This window comes from Vanessa cardui, chromosome 16, assembly GCF_905220365.1.
Source record: "Vanessa cardui chromosome 16, ilVanCard2.1, whole genome shotgun sequence".
NCBI lineage: Eukaryota > Metazoa > Arthropoda > Insecta > Lepidoptera > Nymphalidae > Vanessa > Vanessa cardui.
Window position 1 is genome coordinate 6095518 of NC_061138.1, and position 16129 is coordinate 6111646.

The 16129-nt window shown below is 32.0% G+C and overlaps 1 protein-coding gene across 1 annotated transcript; it reads left to right on the top strand.

Moving 5' to 3' along the window:
- Positions 1–220: 220 nt before the first annotated feature.
- LOC124536429 lies at positions 221–6239 on the top strand. The gene is made up of 5 exons (XM_047112972.1): positions 221–431; positions 2887–2936; positions 3816–3998; positions 4676–4806; positions 5638–6239. Exons 1-5 carry the CDS (start codon positions 407–409, stop codon positions 6014–6016), a joined length of 768 nt encoding a protein of 255 aa, XP_046968928.1. The 5' UTR covers positions 221–406; the 3' UTR covers positions 6017–6239.
- Positions 6240–16129: the final 9890 nt, after the last annotated feature.

Consider the following 16129-nt stretch of genomic DNA (forward strand, 5'->3'; position numbering starts at 1 on the left):
GTTTCACACGACAGTGTAATATATAAACATAAAAATATATAAGTATAACTACGTTTGTTACATAATATATTATAGCCAATTTGGAATGTAGATTCTTCTGAAATCGGCAAGAAAGCATGTGACTTTTGAGTTATGAAATTACATAATTCTTCATTTAAAGCATTATATTTCCGGATGAAAATGTATCAGTTTATTTTAAGGTCTTTCATAAATATATAATAAAACCAGTAGTAAAAACAATTTTATTATACACGAATACTAGTGTGATAAAATATAAAAGATACTTATTGTGTATGTGTGTGTAGCCAGCTTTAGCATCAACAATCAATTTTAATCAGTTGGTCTCAAAGCGACGCGAGCGCACGTACTGTCATATTTTATCGTATTTGTGTAATATTTACTTGAAATGATTTGGCTTGTAACAAACAATGGTGAGTCATTGTATTTAATTTCATCGATTGTATTTAATTTAATGAAATAAATTGACAAAAGTATTAATTAACCTTAAAATGCCATTCATGGTCACTTAACCTGACTCATAGATATGATTTAAGATTATTTGAGAATGCACAACAGCGATGCATTTTTAAATACCAATTGAAGTTTTTTTGTATGTGTGCACTTGTAATTCTACGAATCAAACAGGTTTTTGGTGATAAATGTCAAACTGCTTATTTAATTTGAATGTATTCTATTTGGTAATGGAATATTGGAAATATAATTACTGCATTTTCGTTAAACAAACTTACGAATTTATCGAAATCAATCAGAAATAATGAGTAGACCAGATGTTAGGGATTCTAGGATGAAATCAAAAATGTAACACGACTGTGATGTGCAAATATTTGTTACGAAAAATCTTATCGCTGTTATCGATGATAATCATTAATCCTATATAATATGGTTGTATTATTATATATTATTAATATACTTACTATCTTATAATATACATACATATATTAAAATGGATTTTTCATTACTTATTATATCAATATTAATATAGGAGGATCCCCACGAATTACTCATTGGAAATATTAATAGGTTTTTTGGGTACTAGGTTGTTCTGTTTTCAAATATTAAGATTAACTGTTTCTTTATATCTCATTGATGGACATATTCTGGCAGTTAGAAGAGGGGGATGAGAATTTTATGCATCACATGCAGGTTTCCTCACGATGTTTTATTTCACGCTGAATATGAGATGAATTATATTACAAATTAAATTCTGTTGTAGGTACATGTTTACGTTTGAATGATTGGACTGCTTTTAGTTGTGATCCACGTTTTCTATCCCGCCTTTCGTATGTAAAAAATAAGGCATACAGTATGTTCTAAAAATAACTCGACGTTTGTTTTTCTACGTCAAAAACGTCGCGCAGATTCCGATCATATTATCCTTTGAAAATGTCCTAGGTTTTGCGAAATGATCCAATTTTTCCGATTATACTACAACATATACACCATATATACATATAACAAAATTGGAGTGTCTGTTTGTAATATTAAAATAGCCCTTTTTTAATCAATGCATATGTATTCGTACATGGTATATATACCAAAATATCTTTTTTTTTACAATTTTTTGTCTGTCTGTTTGGTCCGGCTAATCTCCGGAACGGCTGGACTAATTTCATTGGCAGATAACTGAAGTAATACGGAGTAACTTAGGACACAATATTTTTTTTTGTTAAATACAAACGCATACAAGGTCGCGGGCACAGCTTGTTATACAAAGATCTGTACATTAATAATGGGTATTTAAATATAACTTAATGCAATTGTCATCTAAATGTTTACAAAGGCAAGTTCGCAGTGGAGCAGTTTTCAATACAAGACAATACGGTATTGTCCGGTTTCAAGTCTTCTTCAAAGTGCAATTTTAAATGCTTGTCCGAAAAATACGTCGTACGAATTCTAAGCAGCGAATCTGTGATTGAAAGAAGGATATACATTTAATGTTATGGACTAATGGTTAAAATGTATAATAGTTTATAATGATACAAGAATAGATATTCGATATTCTAGACTCCAAACAACATTATTTCGTATTGTTGTATTCCGGTTGTATTTGAAGAGTGAGTATGCCAGTGTAACAACAGACTCAGAGTACATAAAATCGTAGTTCATAAGGTATATGGCGCATAAGTGTTGTAAGTAAAGTTTGATATTTCTTACACCGATGTCTACAGACGTTGGTGACTACTTCAGACCCTAATTTAATCTACGTATTAGTATAAAACAAAATTATATACACTCACTTTGTTTTTTAGCCATTTAAAGATAGCACTGATCATTATCAAACCAGTACAACTTATTTTATAAAAAAAATGCTTAAATAGTTAATCAATTAAAAGATTTAATTTATGATATACCAAATAAATAACTTTAATTATATTAATTGTCTTATCTGTACTAAAAATCTGAATTAATAAAAAAATGGGTCATCTATACATATAATAAAATTACAGTGTCTGTTTGTAATATTTCAATAGCCCTTTTTTACAAAATAACAATTTTTTACCATTTTTGTCGCTCTGTCTGTCTGTCTGTCTGTTCCGGCTAATCTCTGGAACGGCCGGACTAATTTTGAAGGGACTTTAACTGGTGGATAACTGATATAATAGGGAGTAACTTAGGCTTTAGTAATATTTTTTTTGTTAAATTCAAACGCGTCCAAGGTCGCAGGCACAGCTAGTTCCTAATATGTACTGAATAGCTAGTTCCTAATGTACTCTGCTGAAAACACGGCATGATACTTGGTCATGTGATTCTGGCAAACAACTGGATTTTTTATGTAAAATTAAATAGTTATTATATATTGTCTTTCCTTGAATAAGGTGCCATCATCATGCGGTTCCAAATATAAGAAAATGTTTTATTTTACAGGATACAGAATAGAATCTCTGACACCAGATACATTTCACGGCGCATTAAAGGTCAGTTTTTTTAAAAGATTGCCCAACGACATTAACGGAATTATGAACGAAAAATAAAACAAAAATATTTTCATATTCCGACACTGATGTGAAAATTATAAATGTTAAATTTTTTAAATAATTATATATGACAATTGTAAATATATAATAATATGTACTAAGTTTTTGTGATTGATTTGTTATTTTCTATTGTACAATACAATAACATACAATGTTTCTAAAATATTAAGTACGTTTGTAACATAATATCTTTAATTGAAAAAGTGAGCTAGCTTCAGCAACTACGAATTATCAGATGCCGTTGATTTTGTTATATTTCAATACATCAGAAAACAGATGAAGATGTGATTTCTAAACTTGATTCCTTCGCCATGTTTACTTGGTGGTAGGGCTTTGTGCAGGCCCGTCTGGGTAGGTACCACCCACTCATCAGTTATTCTACCACCAAATAACAGTACTCAGTATTGTTGTGTTCCGGTTTGAAGGGCGAGTGCGCCAGTGTAACAACATGCACAAGGGACATAACATCTTAGTTTCCAAGATTGGTGGCACATTGACGATGTAAGGAAAAGTCAAGATTTCGTACAGCGTCATTGTCTATGGGTGATGGTGACCACTTACCATCAGATGGTTAAAATGGCAAAGACTTAGGGAATATATCGTGTTATGTCTCATAGATAACTTCAACATGATAAAATAAATGTATGGGTTGATGATCTACCAAAAAATCGTTCGATGAATAATGATTTTATGCTTTGTAGACGAATGAAACTGTGCTTAGAAATTCGTCGGACGAATTTTATTATGGGGTATGATCCCCACATTGCGATTTAATAACAAATACTAGTAATAGTACGTTATGGTTTTTCATGTATACAGGTAATAAAAGAAGCGTTCTGCCAAGATGAAGCTGTATCAATAGGATCTGAAATCAATAGGAATCCTAAAGCAGCTGAGGAGCTCCTCGAATTATGCGCAGATGCAGCATTGGACGGCGTTTCATTAGTCGCCGTAAATGAGAAGACAGGGGAAGTAGTAGCAGTTGCGTTTAACAAAATACAGGTATTATATTATAATATTCTATTATACAAACAAGATCGAAGAAGCGCACGAAACATTTAAGTGAAGCAACAAAAACGAGCAGAGATGGCTCAGTTGTTAAAACGCATGCATCTTAACTGTTAATTTCGGGTTCAAACCCAGGCAAGCCTCAATATATATATATGCTTAATTTGTGTTTATAATTTATCTCGTACTTGGCGGTGAATGAAAACATTGTGAGGAAACCTGCATGTGTCTAATTTCATCGTAATTCTGCCACATTTGTATTGCACCAACTCGCATTGGAACAGCGTGGTGAAATAAGTTCCAAACCCTCTCTTTCATGGGAGAGGAGGCCTTAGCCTACTACTTACCTACTTAAACAAAACCGAATACAAATTCAAAAGCGAATGCAAATTTCTGTTATGTGTAGTTATAAATAAATTCTTAATACATCAATCATTAATAATTCAAGTGACAGTGCTTTTAGCGTATACGAAAAATATGTTTATCTCATGTTAAATCTGAGGTTGTTGACACACGTTTGTTTTCAGCAAGGACTTTGTAAATGTAACGGATGTACTTGCATTCATTTTTACAACGTTCGCTATCAAAATAATTGCTCTCACTTTATTTTTATTAAAAACAAAACAGAACTTTATCGTGTAAACGACAAAATGTAAACACGTTTTTAACAGGTTAAAACGTCGGATGCATCAGAAAAGCCATTCTTTGAAATATTTGCCGACGAGCGCTGTACACAGGCTTCATCGCGCTCGCTTATACAATTTATGGCCGACGTTGACGGGAGGTGCAATTTATTCGACAAGTGAGTATATTAATTTTTTGTCACTATAATAAATTTTAATATACATATACATATATATAAAAATATGATCATTCGTTGTACATGAAACTAAATTATCATTGTAATTTCAAACAAATTCTTACTTCTCAATAATACTAAATCTGTCAACTATAAAGCATTAACAGCGTGTAAATGTCTTACTGCTCAGTCAAGCTCTTCATCCTTTAGACAAAGCTATTCCACGCCTATTCCACGCCAGTGGAATGAGTTGGTTGATATTAAACAGACGCAGGTTTCTTTCCGATGTTGAAGACAAATGAAACATGAAAATTCAGTAGTGTTTGTCTGGGTTGAACCTGCAGCCATCGTTTAAGGCTCGCGATCTAACCAAGAGTCGAGATGGCCCAGTGAGAGTCGAGATGGCCCAGTGGTTAGGAGTCGAGATGGCCCAGTGGTTAGAACGCGTGCATCTTAACCGATGATTGCGAGTTCAAACCCAGGCAAGCACCGCTGATTCATGTGCTTAATTTGTCTTTATAATTCATCTCGTGCTCAGCGGTGAAGGAAAACATCGTGAGGAAACCTGCATGTGACAAATTTCATAGAAATTCTGCCACATGTGCATTCCACCAACCCGCATTGGAACAGCGTGGTGGAATATGTTCCAAACCTTCTCCTCAAAGGGAGAGGAGGCCTTTAGCCCAGCAGTGGGAATTTACAGACTTTCGTTGTTGTTGATCTAACCAATCCATTTCGGCTTTTAAATACTTATCATATATATTATCTATATAGCTTTTATAAAGTGTTAGATAGCGAATAACATGTTATTAAAAAGATTTAAACTAATTCCAGATACAAAGTCGACTGCAGTCTTGAAATAATGTTTTTAGCAACCCTTCGTGACCATCGGAGACAAAATCTGGGTACAGAGCTTTGCAAATGTTCAATAGATTTAGGGAGAAGAATAAAAGATGGCGCCTCTCATCCTATTAACGTCGAAGATCTTGGCCCAGACTATTCACATTTAAAAATGCGTAAATCAATCGAAACGTATCCAAAAATATGTCAAGCTATATGGACCGCCGAAGGTTCCCAGAAAATTGGCAGAAGTCTAAATTTCACGGTTCACTTGACAGTACCTCTGTCGGAATTCGTATTTAATGGAAAAACTTATTCCGAGCGGATTGGAGATGAAGCTGCATTTTGTGAAGTTGCGGCATTATCTTTGTAATGACTTGTAAATTAAAATCTTCAACTAGTAAAGTGAAAATTACAGTCAGACAAAGCATTTAAAACAATACAAGAGTATTTTCTTGCAAACAATTTCGAAATTTAATTCAATTAAAAGAATAATAGAATATTAAGTCAATGAAAGATAAACTTCGTAAGAATTATTTTAGTAGTGCTTGTTAATCGAAATAGGTATTAATAGCTAATTAAAAAAGTTAATTTGATTGCTTGTATTTTGATTTCAATTCACAAGTCCTGATAACGGTAGAAGAGACTGCCAGATATCGACGGGTTTAATTGCATTTGGTAACTTGGGGCAAATTGGTTCTGGTAATTGATTTGGTCTCGACATTGACTTTCCCAGGCAGTCTCACGGCGGTTATTCCATTAATCCTCGATTGTTGTCACAGCACTCATTGAAGTGTAAAAAAATCATTAATTATATAAGGCGATGATCAGGGAAAGGCTTTTTAAAAGTACTTGGAGATTTATACGTATTAGGTGCTTTAAAATGTACCTACATTATTATCATATTTCTAAAGAGATTAAACTTTTATATGTGTTTTTCCGGTTTCAGAAGGAAGTCACTAATCTGATTGACGGTGTATTACTTTTAATTTTAAGTAAACCACAAGTTATATTATACAACTGCACAATATATTCACATATCCAGTTATGACTCATGAGGGTATTTATTGGTATGTTGCATTCCCAGCAATCCCTGCTAACAATTGACAAACTATGTCAAAAATTATACTTTTTATGTTAGATTTAGATATTTAAATCCAATAAAAAATATATTTTTTAGTTAATAATTTGCAAAAACATATTTAACAAAAAAATAGCAAGGTGTTTTAGGCTCAATTTATTACATAATTATGTTAAAAATATTAGTAAATTCGTAAAAAAAAAATAGTCATGGTACAATTTAAGGGCCCCCTGTTAAATTGTAAGAAACAGGAGGGGTCAGTTTTTTAGGATGGATATGATAAAATTGTTATCTTATTTGCACAGAATATAGAATTTTTAATATAGACTTGAAAGGAATGATAATACAATATTTAATACAAGTCTAAGAAAAATGTCACCCTATGTATAAAATCCTTACTGGATAAAAAGTACGCCGATGTAGCTCTCCACTGAACTTCATATTTGTTATCAAGTACGTTATTTCATACTTCAACGGTCCATAAAATAAGAAAAAAAGGATAAAGACATTTTCACATTATGTATTACTTACACATAAGTAATATTTTCTTATAGAAAAACAATGTCGTAATCGAAAAACGACATCAAGACAAATTGAAAATTGGATTACACACCCAACAAAAGACTTCTGTATATTTAAATTCTATGTAAAACTATGTTGTAATTGTTGCAAAACTCTGTATAGTTACAAAAGCATTTTCTTGGAGGTAGTGGTAGGGCTTTCTGCAAGACCGCCCGGGTAGGTACCACTCACTCATCAGATATTCTACCGCTAAACAACAGTACGCAGTATTGTTGTGTTCCTGTTTGAAGGGTGAGTGAGCCAGTGTAACCACAGGCACAGGGGACATAGCATCTTAGTTCCCAAGATTGGTGGCGCATTGACGATGTAAGGAATGGTTAACTTTTCTTACAGCGTCATTGTCTATGGGTGATGGTGACCACTTACCATCAGGTGGCCCATATGCTCGTCCGCCAACCTATTCTATAAAAAATAAAAAAAAGCAGTTTGATGGGAATGACTTATATAGGAAATTATTAATAATAACAAACTTAATATCGATTTATTTATTAAATTGAGAATGATACTAAAATGATTCTTGCATCTCAGAATATCAATTCATCTATGTAAAGTTAACAAATAATAATAAACCAGCCATGCATAGAACTATTAACACACGGATGATCTACGTTAAATTATTAAGTTCATTTGTTTGTTATACTAACATCTAATTTGTACTTTTTGCTTTCTTTACTCTAAGCCGTCTTACGCACGCTAAGACATCACTCACACATACTAATTTATTTTTTATTTTTTTGTTTTTATTTTTTATAAAGTATAAATAAATAAATACATACATATGAGACAACATCACATACATTACTCTGATCCCAATGTAAGTAGCTGAAGCACTTGTGTTATGGAAATCAGAAGTAACGACGGTACCACAAACACCCAGACCCAGGACAACACAGAAAACTAATGGTAATCTACATCGACTCGGCCGGGAATCGAACCCGGGACCTCAGAGTGGCGTACCCATGAAAACCGGTGTACACGCCACTCGACCACGGAGGTCGTCGAACTAATGGATATATAATATACTATACAAAATTAGCAATAATTACGTACGTATAGAAGTCTTTCCATAACCAGATTTGCCTATTAACATAAGCCTGTATAATATACACGTTTCCAAATTTCTAAATATACAAAATGACGAGTTTTCATGAACTTACATTAGAGTTCCCTTAACCCTTAAAATTTAGGAAAATAACTTTGAATACTCCTTTCTTAATGCTAACGTATACATACATACGTACTACTATAAGAAATAAATGAACTAATTCAATTCCGGAAGCTGCGTAGTATATCTGTAAATGTAACGTCTTACACGTGATTTTGGTGAAATAATCTGTTTCATGTTGGTAAAACTAGGAATATTTATAAAAAAGTACACATTTCTCATCTAGTTTTTAATGTCCTAATATACCAAACTAGTACGAATTTCAATGACTTTGATAATAACGTTATTATTATTTTGCCTTCACTTTAGATGATATAAAAAAATTGAAGTTTAGGCAAAAAAAAAAAGAAATGTTTATACGCTCTAACATTTCATATTTCATTCCTTAAATTGGAAATGATATCGAAAAAGTGTCCTTACGTAGTTTCCTTTAAAGATTGTTTTGTATAGTGATGTAAATAATACTTTGATAGTCTTATTTAAAAAAAAGAAAGAAAGTAACAGCCCGTAAATTTCCCACTGCTGGGAAAGGCCTCCTCTTCCGTTAAGGACAGGGTTTGGAACATATTCCACCACGCTGTTCCAATGCGGGTTGGTGGAATGCACATGTGGCAGAATTTCGATGAAATTAGACACATGCAGGTTTCCTCACGATGTTTTCCTTCACCGCCAAGCACGAGATGAATTACAAACACAAATTAAGCACATATATATATAGTGGTGCTTGCCTGGATTTGAACTCGCAATCATCGGTTAAGATGCACACGTTCTAACCACTGGGCCATCTCAGCTCTATTTATTTAGTCTTATTTATTTCAAATATATTTCTGGCTGGTAATTGTCACCGTATAAAATAGAAGCGCCACTTGAAGAGTGACGTCACTGACAGTGGTGAGGCTCACACGCGAGAACGCTTGCTGTAACTATTTACACACAACACCATATACAGTGTTTTTAGAATGCGACTGTATTCTCATGCAAGGCCCTAATGTTATTCTCGTGCATTGTCAGTGACATGTCTATCCTTTTTTTAACTCTACGTTTGAAAATTTAACTTTATTTTGTATATATTATACGCGTTTTATACGCATACACATACAAATGTATATTAGCGCCAAAATTTCTTTGATTAAAATTTGTACGATATATTATTAGTGGACATCGGTCACAGTTATATTTTCGCCAACTTTTGTTAACTTTAAAGGTATTTTCTTGTTTTTAGTAAAATGAGATCATACTACGTTACAAAACCGAAAGTTGTTGTAGATTGAGGTCAATTAATTGCTCTTTAAAAATTTATTTATTCTGATAGAAGCCTACAAAAAACACATGAAAATAGTAGTATATCTTATATCTATATTAATGTATGATTTTTGAGGTTAGACAAAAATCCGCTTCTTCTTCTTTAATCTTGTTTTACTATTCGATTTGATGAGCCTTAGACTTTTGGATATTTTTTTTACTAACTGACCTATTTCACCTATCCTAAAACTAGCGTAGCTGAAATATAATCTTATTATTTATTTATAATGATAATTATATTTTATATAAACATTCGCTTCGGGTTCTAAAGTGTCACTCATTCATTCCTTATCCTTCCTTTTTTCGTCTTCTTATTTACCGATGTCAGCGAATGATAATAATTGTAGAGGATATTGAATTTAACTTTTTTTATTTGACCACTACTTGCCATATTAGATAGTGTAGCTGCTCAAGATCTTGCTGGAACCATATGATTTTTTTTTACTTCTTTTTATAAATATTTTATAGCCATAATTATAAATCAATTGACATAATATTACGCTCATGAGATTTATGGGTATCGAAGATCTTTGTAATATCAGACGATATCGGTTTGAATTAAAATTGCAAATATAATCCGCTCAGATTGAGTATTCAAATGAAATGAATTGCTGCAACTAGAACGTATATAGTGTAATATATATAATCGTCGACAGATATGTCCGTAACTGTACAACGTACTAATAATATCAGATTTTTTACTTTAACAGAGGCAAATGATCGTTCGATGGTGTTGATAAGTAAACTCTCATAATTAAATTCGTTTATATATAAACACTGTCAAACAGTTAACGATCAGTTATACATTATGTCGAATACCATAAAAGACATAACAACATACTGCATCTTACATACTTGTTTAAATCATTTGTCCTTTTTCGTATACATTTCTTCTTTATCTTCAAATTAATCATCATTTTGGATTAGATTGGGTAGACATTTAAAATTTAAATGGTCTTCCGGAAAATCTTCAGATGAAAATACTTACATCTGTATCTGGTCGAAAAAATTTAGATCGATAAATTTATCCTCATAATGTGAAGTAAACAATCAAACAGTGGATTGATGTAAGGATATTTTAACAAGAAGTTATATTACGATGCCGGGTACCTTAAGGATTCGTGTTTGTTTGGAATCCTCATTTTATGTGTGTTTTATCGCATATTAGGGATGAAAGGATTTCTTATTTGCCTATGTTTTCAATTTTATACAATCTCTTTGAAATATTGATAATATAAGAGTTTAAATTTAGAAGCATGTATTATGATCATCATTTTAAGACCTAATTAATATATTTATTATACACCTAAGTACCATTTAATTTGTTGTAATGAGCTGACGTGCATCCATGATTGTGGTTCCAAGCCCGGCAAAACACCAATAATTGTTTGTGTATTTATTACTCGTTAACGCGTAGGTACTCGCGGTTTAGTGGGTTAGTTGTCATGAGTTAGGTAAAAGAAGTAAGTTATGTACTTCCTTAGAGCTCAAGATTGCTTCAGAACATATGTCAGCAAACCAATGGTTTGATCGTGAAAGAGCGACAGAGAGAAAAACAGAGTTACTTTCACTTTTAATAAATATTAGTATAGATTATCAACCTCATGCTTCTGCATCTGTCAGATGAGAATCGGCCACATGTTATCAAAAAGCCGCATTGAGGCATATTCAAACCCTCTCTTCAAATCGAGAATAGCCTTACTTTTAGACCTTTATAAAATAAAACCGTATAATTATTTATGAAATGCTATCTATATGGTTTAAGACTAAGCAATTTACTTATAAGTAACGTGAAAAGTTATTGATGAACTACTTTTATTATTACAGCAATACGATTCCGTAAGAAATCACTCTCTCTCCTGACATGTTGACACTTAACTCACAGTGACACGTTGATACGTCTATCCTATAAAATAATTGTTGTAGTCAATGTATAAGAAATTCTGACATTTCAAACTTGTGTTCTGGGACTGTGGAGTTTCGAATTTCTTGTTAAGGAATAGCACAGATTATAAACCAAATATAAAGTGAAGCAACAAAAGCGAAAACAAATGAAAATTGAATGAAAATTTCCTTTTGAGCTAAACGATGCGAATTTTTGTTAATTTTAATGTACAATGCGCTTCTTCGTCTTTTGTTTTATTATCTAAGGTTACTGGGATCACATGACACAGTTATTCATGGTTTCGTAATAATGTAAGAGCTCAATTTCATTATTGGACACAAACTGAATATCTATTTACCAATTGGTATATATCTGAGAGCTATTGAAATCTGTCAGACAAAAGTATTAATTTGCTTTTTTCGAACAAATATTTCAGGCAGACAAATTCGCATGCAACTCAGGACACGTGTAAATACACACAAGTAAAACCATTTAACATGTGTCAGAATCATATCACTTTGAAACGTTTTACCTTGTAGTTATATTATGCACGCTATTCTAACTTATCACTGAAAATAATTGAGGTGGACAAAGCAAATTGTACAATACTGAACGTCCAAATACGCGAAATACTTACTCAGATACTTATAGCAAATTTCATGATAATTAATGTATTGTGAAGCGACTTTTAACGAAGGTTAAAATTGCTTCAGACGTGTCATTTACAGAATCGTTGGCCTTAATAATGTGAATACATTTAGTTTGAAAGGCTTTTGTTCGAAACGAACGTTCGAAATGATGTTTCTAATTAGAAACGATTTCCAAACTCTCGAGCGATATAATATCAACGATTTTGTAAGTATTTTCATCTGAAGATTTTCCGGAAGACCGTTTATATTTTAAATGTCTATCCAATGTAATCCAAAATTATGATTAATTTGAAGATAAGGAAGAAATGTATACGAAAAGGACAAATGATTTAAACAAGTATGTAAGATGCCGTATGTTGTTATGGCTTTTATGGTATTCGACATAATGCATGACTGATCGCTAACTGTTTGACAATGTTTATATTTAAACGAATTTAACTATGAGAGTTTACTTATCAACACCATCGAACGATCATTTGCCTCTGTTAAAGTAAAACATCTGATATTATTAGTGCGTTGTACAGTCACGGACATATCTATCGACAATTATATATATACGTTCTAGTTGCAGCAATTCATTTCATTTGAATACTCAATCTGAGCGGATTATATTTGCAATTTTAATTCAAATCGATATCGTCTGATATTACACAGATCTTCGATACCCATAAATCTCATGAGCGTAATATTATGTCAATTGATTGATAATTATGCCTATAAAATATTTCTAAAAAGAAGTAAAAAACAATCATATAAAAATATGGTTCCAGCAAGATTTTGATCTTTATAAGTGCAGAAGTTAGCTACTCTATATAATATGGTAAGTAGGGCTGATCTTCTGACCTTAAAGCTTGAAGAATGTGTCGGTGTTAGGCAAAGTCCACATATGAGATTTTTAATCATGTAATTGTATATCGATGTCATTCATTTATCATTTCATTTGAGCCACGTTTGAGTCCTACCGGTCGGGATATATTAGTAAATTATTGTGATACAAGCTCTACCGATAAGTTTGGGTTTTATGGTGCCACAGATAAAACTCTTCAAAGATAAACAACACATAATACACAATCAATCTTCACAATTCAGAAAGGTTAATCGTACTGTTTTCATTTATTAATCATCTGTCAATATACATATATACTCTTTTAAATTTGAAATATTTTCATATGATTTTTCAATGTATCGCGAACTTATAGTTTCTTGGAATGTTAAAAAAGTTTTTCAATTAATAAGAATTCCTATTTCAGGAATCTCTGACTCCTTCAATATTTCCCGGTGCACTGAGAGTAAGTATCGCTAAGTGGTTAAGAGTATTAGCATAGAGAAGCCTGCGTTCATGTTTTGCAAAATGCATCTTTCATCAAAGAGCTATAAAAGTTTAGTATGAAACTATTTCCTTTCTTCTTAAGTAAAACAAAGATATGAAAAATAGACACGATACATTCGTTAAGAGGATTCAAAGGTTAGTATGAAATTTTCTTTCAGAAAGCTTCATAAAATGTATATCACCTCGCCTCATTATCTCCACTGGGGACAGGAGGGCTAGTTCGTTTTTTGCCCAGAGGATCGGAATTGCGATTCAACGAGGAAATGCTCCTAGCATTCTTACCACCATTCAACGCGGTCAAGATTTATACAGTAACTAGTTTTAGTTCATATTTATATATATTTAAGTATTAGATGTTATTAATTCTTATGTTAATAAATGTTTTCTTTCTAAGTTACATGATGACAAGAATTACATTCTTTGATTTTTTTTTTATAAGGACGATTTATTTGATATATTTTGTTTCGATACTAGGGTTGTTTACTTACTTTTAATTTAATAAGCTATTCAAGTAAACTTTTAAACCAGAACACAGCGATACCGAGTATTATTGTTTGCTAGAACATTATGAGTGGAAGAACCTACCGAGATGTGTTTACACAAGACCTTGCCACCAAATAAATATAACTAAACATGTGGTTAGAACGCGTGCATCTTAACCGATGATTGCGGGTTGAAACCCAGGCAAGCACCACTATATATATGTGCTTAATTTGTTTATAATTCATCTCGTGCTCGGCGGTGAAGGAAAACATCGTGAGGAAACCTACATGTATCTAATTTCATAGAAATTCTGCCACATGTGTATTCCAGCAACTCGCATTGAAACAGCGCCGTGGAATATGTTCCAAACCCTCTCCTTAATTAAAGAGGAGGCCTTATCCCAGCAGTCGGTTTGTTTTTGCATGTTTAAAATAACAGCCTGTAATTTTCCCAAAAATTACAGGCTGTTATTTTAAACATATAACAAACACAATATTGTTTGTAAAATTTTAAAGTTTTGTTATTAAAAAATCTGAGTCACTAACAATAAAGTTCCATGCATAATACCGAATGCTCATAACAGATAGAGTTAAAAATTGTCAGTCAGCCAATCATTCACGTCAGCTGGGTTATACTGAAGATACTTAATTTTATATATATTATAGAGACACGACTTGTTCTTTAGTTTCAATTTATAATCAAAACCAAATTTCATTTGGATGATAAAAATCTACGGAACATTCTTAAAAATTTAAGACTAAAACAAAAACAATGTATATCCAAAAAGTCTGAATCAACGATCGAACTATTTTATTAATTAATAAATTCCTGGAATCGTTGAAGTATAAAATTTTTATTTAGTTCTGTGAAGAATATAACTATGTATAAAAATACAGCGTAAAAAACGCCCTAGGCTTGCTGTATTGAAATAGCATTGTACGATAAATTTATGTTTAAAAGTCATACATAATCGTAGATCTATATACGGTACGTATGATAGTTATTTTCAATATTTGATCTCGTATTTTATGTGTATATCAATTTCAATATGACGATAAAGTAACAGCCTGTAAACGCTCCACAGCGGGGCCTTTTCTCCTAATAAAGATTTAGAGTTTATTTCTTTACGCTGCATCAAAACGCGTAGGTAGGTATGATACCTTATTATCAATAAAAATAGCTTTTTATACATGTAATTTAAATATTCTGTTAGGGTCACTGCAAAATATAAAAAACATCATTAGTATTACACCATGATATCCTCAATCCTAAGATTCGCATATGTTTATTTGTCAACCCTCATTGACTGAAAATGTTCTCATCCGAATTTGTTTTTACAAACTAAATTCATTACAATTATTCATTTAAATGTGACGTCACATAGTCTTCATGTGATAAGTAGTTAAGAAGATATATATGGAATACATAAACATTCATATATACCAGCCAAAATCATAGTACTCGTTTTTGCTCTGTCGTAGGTAATTGATAAAGTTTTAGCCCAAAAGTGGGACAATCATAGCGCTATTATATATAATACCATAATAATAAGCTAATAAAAATAGTTTTAATTTTCGTATGGAATTTTATTAAAATCGATATAATCGTTTGATGACAAGCCATTTGAGAGGAATTCAATTATTTAACAATGAGCACATTGGATTTCGTGAAACTTCAATGCAGAACTAAGGCCACTTGAGAGCAAGTCGATTACAGGAAGGAATATTGAAGTAATGATCAATTAATGAGCTTTCCTATTGTAGGAACTTATTTAAGTACTCTTTAGATTTCTTTGGCATTTTTCCTTATTACGTGACATAAAGAAAAATACAATATATACTTGTTTTTTTAACTGTAGCAATTGTTACTACTTTGATAATAATCATAATCATAATCACTAAAATAAATTTACGAAGATACACAATAATGGCTAGTAATAATGCTTCAAGGAAAATCAACAAGAAACGTACTATTTACTACAGCTCGTCCATTGACCGAGGTTATATTA

What these genes read in the sequence shown, in the direction of transcription:
- LOC124536429 (XM_047112972.1), top strand. Translation starts at nt 407, where the DNA reads ATGATTTGGCTTGTAACAAACAATG. An exon ending in CATTTCACGGCGCATTAAAG is followed by an intron (nt 2,937 to 3,815) that starts GTCAGTTTTTTT and finishes TCATGTATACAG; the next exon opens with GTAATAAAAGAAGCGTTCTG. An exon ending in AGGTGCAATTTATTCGACAA is followed by an intron (nt 4,807 to 5,637) that starts GTGAGTATATTA and finishes AACTAATTCCAG; the next exon opens with ATACAAAGTCGACTGCAGTC.